The sequence below is a fragment of the Phlebotomus papatasi genome, chromosome 1, assembly GCF_024763615.1.
Source record: "Phlebotomus papatasi isolate M1 chromosome 1, Ppap_2.1, whole genome shotgun sequence".
Taxonomy (NCBI): domain Eukaryota; kingdom Metazoa; phylum Arthropoda; class Insecta; order Diptera; family Psychodidae; genus Phlebotomus; species Phlebotomus papatasi.
In genome coordinates, this window is record NC_077222.1 from 100,639,314 (window position 1) to 100,651,588 (window position 12,275).

The window sequence follows — 12,275 nt, forward strand, 5'->3', positions numbered from 1 at the left end:
AGCATACCAGTGAATTTTGCCACTCCTTTGAAATTGATATCGTCGATAATTGTAGGCTCTGAGCGTCCCTTTGGATTCACAGCAAACAATATTATGCGATATGAGCTACCTGGTTCTAGGTTATCGATGAAGAAAGAGACAGGTGGGCGCTGTAAATGAAATTGTAGACTTCTGTTATCGTCTACCCAATGAATCTCTTTCTTTTTTTTCGTTTTTATGCAATACTACATGCACTTGTGGCAAATAATAATATCTTGGAAAGTGTATAGATCTTACCGCTAAACTCAAATTTCTTGCTAAACGGAGTGCAGGCATTTCAACCAGCTCGAGGAGAAACCCTTGCGGTAGACCACCGTCAAAACCCTCCACGCACTCAACATGAAGAGAATCCGATGACTGGTTGGAAACAGTACAGTTCTGCAAGGAAAATGGTCGACCTGGAACATACACAAAAGTTTGTTATTTAACTGAAAATGAGCATACTCCATACCACAGTCACCCACAACAGCCAGAGCCAGGCAAAAGTGGCAACAGCAGCTTGTTCCTCGAGGAACATGCAGAATAATATGGTTTCGTATTAATAACCAAACTCAAATGCTTTTCCCTCACGAATATATGTACATATAAGTTTTGTGAGAAGATAGGTTTTTGGGGTATAGGTAGAAGTGCAAAACTTAGAGAGAGAAAATGTTGAATGGAAATATGAGGGAAAATGCCGCAATATCGTTTCACTATATAGAACGTGTCTCCATATAATAGTATTCAAATTTTCGCAGCATAAATAATCTCTTCCATAGTCCTCTAGCATTATGAATATCGAATGAAAAGACTGAAGAGCATCTCGAGATATGAAATTGCAAAAAAAGGATTGAAGAAGTGTATAAGTCTTCGCATAATGCTTAACCGTCAAAGTAAAAATGCTACATCCTGAAAATTGAATTTGGATATCTTTTATCTAAATCGAACTTTTTTAGAATTGACGAATTCTTAAAAAATACGCAATTTTTTCTTGAACAAACAAAACAAAAAAGAAAAATAAATAAGTAGTAAAAAAATAAATCTGTAAAAATTAAATTGAGTAAATAATGACTCTGATACATCTTTTAGATCAGAAAAATTTCATGAAATCGAAATTCGCAACCCCTTCCTTATCAAATCTAGTGCCTATGTCTATCTCATTCTTTCACCATTTCTTCTTTTAAACATCACAACAAATTCAATTTAGTTCAAACGAATTTAGAGTGCGAAAGATTGATATAGACATTGTCAAAACGTTTGAGAAAAAAAGCGATGTGAATTTTGATTTCATGAAAATTTCTTGTTCTAAGGTACGCCGGACCCATAACTGATCAGTAAAGTTTCCGGCACATTTTATAGGTTAGGAAAATTTCGTGAAGGTAAATTTTGCATCCCTTTCCTTCTCAGACGTTTTGACAATGTCTATGCCATTCTTTCGCACTCCAAATTCGTTTAAGCTGAATTGAATTTATTGTGACGCTCAAAAGAATAAGAAGAAGGATACGAATGAATAGGATGGATATACTACATCTTTAAAAAATGGCTATGAATTTTGATTTCATGAAATTTTCCTGATCTAAAAAATGTACTGGAAGCATAATGGCTCTGGCACACATTTTAGATCAAGAAAATTTCATGTAATCTGAATTTTCGTCCCTTTCTTTCTTTCTAAAAAGCTTTGCATGTCTACCCTACTCTTCTTCTTCTTTTTAATATCATGCCGAATTAAATCTGGTTCAGTCAAATTTTGAATCCAAAAGAATGGGATAGGCTTATGCTTATGCAAATCCTTCAAGAAAGAAAGGAACGCGAATTTCGATTTCATGAAATTTTACTGATCTAAAAGATGTGCCGGGGGCATAAAAAAATAAATTTGGTCAGTAATAGATTTTTCACACCTTCATGAAAATTTCCTTGATAGCAAAATTCATATCCATTTCTTTTTTAAACGTTATGCAAGTCTATTGAATTTTCTTGCAATCAAAATTGGATTAAACTAAATTAAATATTTTATTACGTTCGAAGAGAGAAAATGAATGCAAAATAGACAAGGAAATACTGGAAGAGACGTATGCAAAATTAAGAAAAAAAGACAGAGATGTCAATTTTGATTTCATGAAATTTACCTGATTTGACAGGCTCGCCAGAGACAAAAACAAGCAAATTTGATCAATTGACACATGGTCCTGGCACACCTTAATAAAAATTTCCTTCAAAGCAAAATTCACATCGCTTTTTTAAACGTTTTGAATGTCTCATTTTCTTCCGCAATCAAAATTGGATTAAACTAAATTGAATTTATTGTGACGTTTAAATGGAAAAAAGACTGTGAAAAAGTGAAAGAGATATTTACTAAATGATTAAAAAATTATGTGAATTTTAATTTCAAGATTTTCCTGCTCTAAAGATTTTCCTTATGCCAGAGACATAAAAAATTAAATTAACCCAGTAATGGTTCAGGCAGATATTTAGATCAAAGAATTGCATGAAAGCGAAATTCGCCTCCTTTCTTTCTCAAACACTCTGCATGTCTATTTCATTTTTTTCGATCCCCAAATTAGAATAAACAAAATAGAATTTGTTTATGACATTCAAATGAAGAAGAAGAGTACATAAGAGTGAAACAGAGATATGCAAAAAGTATAAGAATGAAAGGGATATGAATTTTGCTTTCATGAAACTATCCTGATCTAAAAGATCTACTTGAGGCATAGAATATTATATTTAATTAAAAAAAACTTACATATTCATACAAAATAGTCAACCTCTTAGTTGTTTGTTGGTGAAATGAAAACTTTTTCATTTTCCCTTTACCAAAATAAGCATTAAATTTTCACATGCTTCATAGATTTTGAACTAAAACTGCTCAAATTTGATTTTTTGTAACCAATTTTTATTTTAATGGCACCGGCACATCATATAGATCAGATAAATTGCATGAAATCGAAATTCACATCTTTTTCTCTCTCAGTTGTTCTGTCTATCTCATTCTTTTGTACTCTTCTTCTTCTTCTTCTGAACTTTAAAACATATGCAATTTAGTTCGATCGAAATCAAAAGCCAAAAAGCACCATTGACTATGCAAAACAATTTAAAAAAGGAATGTGAATTTTGATTTCTTAAATTTTTCGTGATCTAAATTGCGTGCTGGAGGTATAGGGGTAAGTGGAGCTTATCATAATTTAATTGAGCTGTGCAATCGATTTGTTGAGCTAAATTACATAATGGTTAACTCCAGTTCCACTTAAAAATAGGAAAAAAATCTTAAATTCAAAGGTACCTCAATGCAAAAGTGCCCCACTTCCCCCTAACTTATACAGTGCCCCAAAAGACTTGTTTACTAGAAAATTAAAACTTAAATTATCTTGACAGCTATTTCAGCGTTGCAAACAATATCCAGGGGATTATCCAAAACTTCCTAGGCGCTATCGTTCATCGTTTGAATCCTAAATGTCATGTGATACTCAAACGAACAAACAAGCAACGTTCTGTAATTATTAAGAGATAATTTACAGGAAACTGGGACATGACCGAACGTGGGGTAGCACCCAACAGTTATTTTCATTTCTAAACCACTCAAATTATGATGACCAATGACGACCATTTCTTCAGAGGACCAGCATCCCTATAGTAACTATAAATTCTTACAGTTTTCGTCCTCGCAAGTCTACTATCTGATTAAAAAGTCCCAGTGTTCGGTGCTACTGCGTGTTCAGTGGTGCCCCTATTTCCCCTATAAGTAAGGGACATTTCAAGGATGATTTATAAGTGTTATTAAAATCGAGAAATTATGATCATATTTCTTTTGCTTTGAGTTCGAGCAATAAAAAGAGTTTAAATCATTCACACTTCCTGTTTTAATGTTAAAGTCATTCTCAAAGGGAATATACTTTAGATTCAACATAAAGATCGAAAAATACGCGACGGCTTAGAATGGAAATTTCTATTTTCTTTTTAACATAAAGAAAACTAATGATTTATATTGTAGTAAAATATAGTTAAAGTCGTGTTATAATTACTTCATTTTAGCTTCTGACTCTGTAGTTTTTATGTCAAAAGCAATTTTTTCTGTGTACTCTACTAATAATAATAAATAGGATATTTCCTGCCATTTGATTGAATAAAAAAAGATATCGGTCTAGAATTAAAAGCGGGGTACCCAAAATTTTCTAAGTGCTATAGCTTATCGTTTAAATCCTAAATATTATAAGTGAAACTCGAACGGACAAACAACTTCTGTAATTATTAAGGGATAATTTAGGGAAAACTGGGGCACTACCGAACATGGGGTAGTACCGAACAGTTATTTTTGGTCACTGCATAGCACAAAAATATAATTATTGTAGAATTAAATAAGACCGTAACATAATATAATTTCATTGAAGCATTTGAGACAAAAAAAGAACTTTCATAAGGATTCAAACTTATTCAGTATCAGAAAATTGTAATCTCCTATTTTAGTCATAGGAGTAGGCCTAAGGTCTGTAGCCCATACAAGGGATATTAATACGACTTATATACAAAAAAAGGATTAATTACAAATAATTAAAAATAATATTACCTTCAAAATACTATAATCCAAAAGTTTAAAACTATAGACAAGACTATTATAGATCAATAGTGCAATCGATATCATTAATTTGAATATTCGACAAAACTAAAAAGCTCTGCTACCAATTTTTTCTGTTCTAAGCGTAAAGAAAAGCTTAAACGTCAGAACTTTACCTCTTTGCCCCAATCAAAAAGAAAGGTTCTGTACAGACTTGTGTCTTTAAATAATTTATTACAGTCTCCTAACATCTCCAAGCAGCCGATACACAGCATCAAGAAAGGAATTAATAATCCTCTCGTGTTCTACATCATGACCATGTAAATCACGCACGAATGCTTGATATCTGACAGCAAACAAATTCTAACTTTCTCGTGTAGAACACCTCAAACCTTCCTCAATCAAAATGATCAAAGTGATCAAACTTGAAACCTTGCCTATGTATGTATGTTCAACACTAGTTCTTCATTCATTTTAGAGGCATTTTGATGGAAAGTGTGAAGTGTTACATTGCAAGTGCAACGAATCAGACTATCATAAAGAGATTTCCTAACTCAGACACTCTGCAGTATTTGCGCAACAACCCATATAAATATTTAAAGCAAATGGGGAGCAATCCAGACACACAAATATATATAATGTGGCATTCATTTGGTAGCAATAAAAAATCATACCTGCTGCAATTATTTGAAAGACACACGGTGTTTTCTGCACCCCAATGGCATTTCGACCCCAGCACGAAATGGTCCCGTAGTCCAAATCTGACGTTGGAGTATAGTTGAGGCGTGATAGTCCCGTCTGCAATGTGAGAAATATTTTTCGAATGTGATTTTCAAGGACAATACAAGTCGCTCATTCGTTTTTACAGGGGCATAATTCAATTTCTTTTCGATTTTGATAGAAAATTTAGAGAATTTCCAAATAATGTAGAGAACTAAACTCTTCCATTAGAAAGATAAGACAATTCAACATTTTACTATTCTTGTCCTTTTTCCAACTCTTAACTCTTATTCCAGAAAAATATCGCCGTTGTTTGGAATTATGGTGCTGTTCTGATGAAAAAAACAAAAGAGGAAATTTTTGTCCTGAATGCCTGTTCCCATATGGTTCTGTCTTATAGATTTTACTGATCCTGTCCTATAACTTTCCTGTCACGACTGTATTCACGGTCTGTAACAACCAAATAAGAAGAAAAGTCGATAACGCAGAAGCAAATGAGAACAGTCATGTACTAAAAAAAGTGTCCAGGACGAAGACTTCCATTTCCATTTTTCATTGGAATTGCACCATTAAGCTGGTCTTCAGACTAGAGGTTTAACCTAGTTTCCGAAGGCCTCAAAAACATAAATATCAAGCAATATTATTGGTTTATCAGAATCTAATGGATCAATTCCCCTCATTACCTTTATAATCTAATCCTAAGTTAAAGTTTTCCAAAAAACAAAATCTTGACTGAAAAAAAATTACCCAAGAAGCAATTTTTTCTTAATATAGTCTTCTAGAATTCCTTAAGGAAGGCACTATAAAACCAAAAATCTTTTTATTTAGTTATAACGCTCTTGTTTCCATCACTAAGATTACTATTAGTAAAGTGGAGCACTCTTAGGGATCTTAAGAGCTTCTATAAGAATTTCAACAGAAAATTCTCACTTTAAGTCTTTTAAAAATGCACTAAAAAACTTGTCTAATACTTGTTTCTATAAGGCAGCTATTTTGCTTCTTGGGTAGGAGAGTTAAGACAATATTACTGAGCTTTAAACCTGAAGCCCAATACGCACAATTTTGTTCATATACAAAAAAAACTATTTTAAATTTAACATGGTATTCTAGAATATCGGGTAACACAAATTAAGGTATTCCAAAAATCAGGCAGAAGGCCTCCTTCTGGGTGCGTCTGTGGTGCTTCTCCCCTCAGAAATAAGAATAAATACAAGATTCTTTGCCAAAGCTTTCGGCGCGGCAATGCACGTTCCTCAGTGGTCAAACTGTGATAATGTCACTGAAAAGTGTCACTACTCCTAATGAGGATACTCCCATCAAGGATTTATATGAGAAATCGGGAATTCGTCGCGGGTGTTTATTTTTGGGTATTGATATGATGCCACCTCGAATTAATCAATTCTCAATTTATCCATGTATAAATCATACATAATTTCAGACACAATTAACAGATTTGACCACTAAGCAAGGCGCGTTGAAGTGCCGAAAGCTTTGGCAAAGAATTTTGTGTTTTCATGTCCTGGGATTACATCTCCTAAAGGGAGTTCATCTTCTTGATTTACTTGTGCTACTGCTACTCTTCAGTAAACTATCAAAAAAAAAATTACTGGAAAACCTTAAAAGTTTCAAATCTTTTATCTTTTTCAGATAATATATGGGCTGATGTACTTATGTAATCAACATTAATTTTTGTGTAAATACATTTCTATTTAGTTATAATTGCAAAATAAATATTTGCTTTTATACGTAAATTAAAAATTTACTCGAACAAAAATGTATCATAAGTATGTACGGAAAATGTATAAAAACGGTTTCATTTTATCTTTTTGAGGTTAATTTGTTTTGTGCCCGTAATGTAGGCAATATCGTCTTCACTGTTTTTTTTTTACTTTGGTTACGATATCCCCGATTGTACTGAATCGATTTTGTTCTTCCCAAGTAAAAAGTTAATGTACGTTCTCTATAGATTCATTAAGAAAGATAACTTTAGAGAATTTATCGATTTATTGTTAATTAAATGGAATTTGTTGAAGCAGTTAAGACAGTAGAGTTCCTCAAATTTGAATATTTAGAGAGTATAGATTATATTTCTTACTCCCCAAATTTGAACATGATTTTCAAAGACGTAACGAAATTCATGTAAAATTAATTTTCCCTAGATTAAGAAAAATACCTTTAGAGAATTTATCAAAATAATTTATTGTTAAATAGATGGAATTTGATGAGGAAATTACTATAATACGATAATAATGAGAGAACACCAGAGAAAAATAGTTCCAATTCAGACTCCATGCAAAAAATTTATTTACATAACCTCATATTTTTATTTTTATAGTTAAAATTTGAGGAACTCGACTGTATTATACCAGAGGAAAATGTTTCTAATGCAGACTCCACGTAACACTTTCTTCACATAACCTCAAATTTTATATTTTGAATTTAACCGTAGCGTCGTTCATAATTCAGGGGCTTGACTGTGCTATCAAGAAATAAAAAATATTTTGTTTTTTATTAAAAGTTTGTTTTTGTAAATCATTGGATAAACAAACGTTTCAAATACCTACGGGAAAGCGCGGTACCTTCGGACGGGCAAGCTTCGGGCAACCCGTTTTTCTTTATTTCTTAAGGCATCTACACATTGGGAGTAACTTTCTTCAAAAATAGCATTTTTGACAGAAATTTGACGTTTCCACCTACAACGTTGTGCAGATGATTTCCTTCAAAATAGCATTTTTTGACGAAAATTGCCCCCAATGTGTAGTGGATTTAATAGATTTCACTCATTGCCCTTTTCTGGAAATTTGAGGCATTGGACTAACTATTATAATATAAAATTATATTGGGTCAAATTAATATTAAAAAAACACACTGAAAAAAAAATTAATTGTTAAAAGCTTGAGTCATCCGAAGGTAACGCGCTTTCCTTTACTGTTATTTGATAAGAATTTAAATGTTTTAAGCTGTTTCCTGAAAAAAAAAATGCCAAAAATGAGTTTGCGCCCCTGTAATTTCACATGAGCGATGTGATTTTTCAAGTAACAGTCTGATGCAGATTCATGTTTCAAGGCAAAAGAAATGAGAGCTCTTTGAGGTGTCAGAAATGAAGGTGAGCTTTCAGCGCGATGGAATATACGGAGGGACGGTGAATAGTGCTAAAGATGGGAAAGTATTGTATGAGACATAATAGGTAGTGTAATATATACCTCGCTAGAATGTAGACGAGATGGAAGCTCTGTTTGTTCCCCAGACGAATTGAATGTCCAGTGAAATGATTCAGCTGGTGGTGATGCATCAACTTCACACTTGAGTGTCAGTGTTTCATGCTTCAGAGCACCTAGAAGTTCTTCATGCTCCACCGCACAGATCGGGGCATCTGCAAATAGATCCCAGAGAGTAAGGACCCAAAACGCAAAGGATCATACAGTGGAAATTGTAGCAATATTTTGCATTTCACAAGTATTATAAACGAAATATCCAAGAGACATGGACATGACTGATGTTCAAAATTGCACTTTAATGGAAATTTTTTTTTACCAGCATACATAGCGTCACATTTCTCATTCTCGTTATTTTATCAGACTGACAATATATATACACAAACTCTTCAGAGTTTAGATATCCAGTACAAAAGCAGAAAAAACTTCAACTTTTGGATATCCTTTTCATCTCCCCGGTGTGACCCACTTTATACCAGCTCCCAATTTTGAATAAATCACCAGGTTTATGTCTTCTTATCGCATGTTACGAAAAAAAAAGAAGTGAAGAAAAGACAATGGGAGGAAAAAATACACACCGTGCGATAGGATATCATCGTCTCCACAAGAATCTCACTCCCCCACAAGGCATTTATAATAATACATAATAATAAAAATGCGCCTCCATAAGGGAACAGCTGGAAGCAACAGATTCGCTATTTTCGAGTCACCCCAATATTTTTCTATTTTATTTTTTTCATCCCTTCTCTCAAGTTTCCTCCGTTTTTTCCCTCATTTCATAACTTCGACCCCAACCCCATGCACAATTTAAAGCTCGCATAACGATTGAGGCAAGAGGAACATCTCAAGGGGTTAATCAAAACAGTTGATGCAAGAAACTTTTAAAAATGCAAACATTCTCCTTATGACCGTATCATCGGCATTCGCAACACTCAGAATATTACACTGGATGATTCTATTTCCAAGTTTTTAAAAAGAAATTGTTTCGCACATTGACCATTTCTCGTCATTTTATTTAAGAATTGAATTTCAGATTATTTATATATACTCAAATATTTCAAAAAAAAAAGAAAAATAAAACCTGTCGATATTCCCTGATGGATATTTCCTGACTTCCTCACCTTTTTGAACTTTTTTCAACACCGCTTAAAAACTTTCAATGTACATAATTTTCATGATTTTCACAACAGAAAGAAATAGGGCAAGAATATAGTACGAAAAGATCACCTCATAGATGAATATCTGGATATTAAGTGTTTAAACATCCTGGATGGTTATTTAAGAGCAAGTCTAAAAATAGAATCTTGTAATTTAATGAAGGTGAAAAATAACACCAAAGCATTAAGGAAAATGAGGAGTTATTCCAGAAGAACCATTTCAAATGAACCTTCCAGGAAAATTAGGACAATAAATTCATCGCTTGCACTATTTCTACCACAATTTTCCAGATAAACATCATGAAAATTCAGAGACACTTCCGCGTTATTGATAAATCCAAATAGCTGCAAATACCTGGAGGAATTAGTGGAAATACGAATATGCTTCTGAGAAACCATCTATGTTTCGCCTTTCGGAAATTGCATTGAATTTATCAAACATTTCTATCGATTAACTATCAAAGTGAACTTTTGGCATTAATGAATTTAGATGGAACAGAATGTTTGCTGGACTTTTAAACAAACATATATATTTAAATCGATTAATATTTTATCATGCTTTATAGTGGAAAGTGTCCATGCTTCGTATGATCCTAAATTTCAAAAAGACTGCATTTCCCCTATGTGTTTGAATCAATGTAACTCCGCTATATACTTTAAAAACTAGGCACTTTCCCTTTTTAAAATATGGGTGCGATAAGTCACATTTATTGAAAAACATCGGAAAAAATTCAGTCATTAAGAAACTTGGGTTGGTACCAAGAATGGGCACTTTCCCCTATATTTGATCCATTCAGTTTTACTTTAAAATTAAATACAATTCGCTACTCAAGAAATAAAACGTCTGACTTATAAAAGTAAGGCTTTTATAGATCTTCATCAAACTTTAAAAAGCTTATAAAGAGCTTTCATAATAATTTCCCGTATAAATAAGGGAAGAGTACCCCGGATCGGAATATTAAGAAACCTGCTCGATATTCAGTTGAAAAATCAAGTCTCAAAATATTATTTAGTATTTTTGTGTATGCTAATCGATTTATTTGTGATCCATTTAACTATACCTGTGCATTTGGATTTTAAAATTTTACAATATTTTTTTTAAAAAATAGATGTAATGGCAACTAAGTACTCTGTACCTCGGATTGTCACGAATTTATTCAGGTTCCTAACGGAAAAATAGTTTTGTAAATTAAATCTGAACTAATGCACTGTATTTTTGTGACAGTTAAATGGTAAAAAGTAGCTAATATTTTTTAAAAAATCACTTGAAATTGGTGCAACAATATGGTAATAAGCTGACGATCCGAGGAACACTGCCGATCGCTGGTACTCTTCCCTTACGTATTATTCTGCAGGACATAACTAAAAGATTTAATTCAAGAAAAATGAAAAATGCTTTTGCACATAAAAAAAACTGCGTAAAATTGTTCGTAATTTATTAAACCTACAAGCATGTTTGAAAATGTTTATATTTTTTCACAAACATTTTTCGTAAGATGATCACTTAATGAGCATTTTTGTGTTTTTAGGGCAGAATCACATTGACAATAAAATGCTCGCCGTAGCCTCACCGTATTTCGTTAATTTACGCATTTTCAATGGAATTCTTACCCAAATTTTCGATTACCGTATTACCTCATCTCATACTCGGTGGCACTAGGTGAAAATAATATAAGAAAATTGTAGAAAAAACGAAAATGCGATAAACGGTGAGCAAAAAAATACTGTACGATTAATTTCTCTTACAGTTTTTTTTTCGTTCACTGTTTATCGCATTTTCATTTTATTTCTTGAATTTTCTTATATTATTTTCATCTAGTGCTACCGAGTATGAGGTAAGGTAATACGGTAATCGAGAATTTGCGTAAGAATTGCAATGAAAATGCGAAAATTAACGAAATACGGTGAGCATTTTACTGGTCAATATGATTCTGCCCTTATAAACATTTGTTTGTATATGTTCGTAAAGACATAAAATAAATTGGTAAAATTTTGCCATTTGTTCGCAAACTTTTGCTAGACTAACGAAAGTTTATACTTTTCTACAAATTTTGTTGTACCATGACCATTTTAAGACTATTTATAGTTTTTTTTAACAAACATCTTTTAGTATATTTTTGTTTGTCTGGCAAACATTTACATACAAACGACAAAATTTTACAAACATATTTTTCACGTTTACGAGCATTTACAAACAAATGTTTGTAAAAAAAAAAAACAGAAACTGCTCATCAATTGATCACGTTACGAACAATATTTGAGGAAAAAGTACAAAGTTTTACGAACTTCTTTGTAGGTTATACGGTTTACGTACATTTCGTAAATCCCCAGAATAAACATTTACGAACAATTTTACAAAATATTTTTTATGTGTGATCTAAAAAGCACTTGAAAATAATTTTTTTATACTTAAATTCTTTCATTACTCTACAGTCGTAATTGTCCTGAAAGGGAATTCAGAAACACTCTGGAAATGCCATACGAGAACTTTCTTGCGAATCTGAAGAGAGATTTTCGAGAATTCAAGCCACACGGGATTATGGCTTTCGAGATTTTCACCCATACAGGATCTTGGCTTTCGGGATCTCTAAATCAATTTCAACTCACACGGAATTT

At 32.6% G+C, this 12,275-nt stretch overlaps 1 protein-coding gene across 1 annotated transcript in view; it reads right to left on the bottom strand.

The window, feature by feature from the left end:
* LOC129810085 (hemicentin-1) overlaps positions 1-12,275 on the bottom strand; it is a 140,440-nt gene that overhangs the window by 12,015 nt on the left and 116,150 nt on the right. The window contains exons 11-14 of the mRNA XM_055860342.1: positions 8,491-8,660; positions 5,242-5,365; positions 277-437; positions 8-149 (exon numbers count right to left, since the gene is read on the bottom strand). Coding sequence (XP_055716317.1) covers positions 8-149; positions 277-437; positions 5,242-5,365; positions 8,491-8,660 — 597 coding nt within the window. The remainder of the gene's footprint in view (positions 1-7; positions 150-276; positions 438-5,241; positions 5,366-8,490; positions 8,661-12,275) is intronic.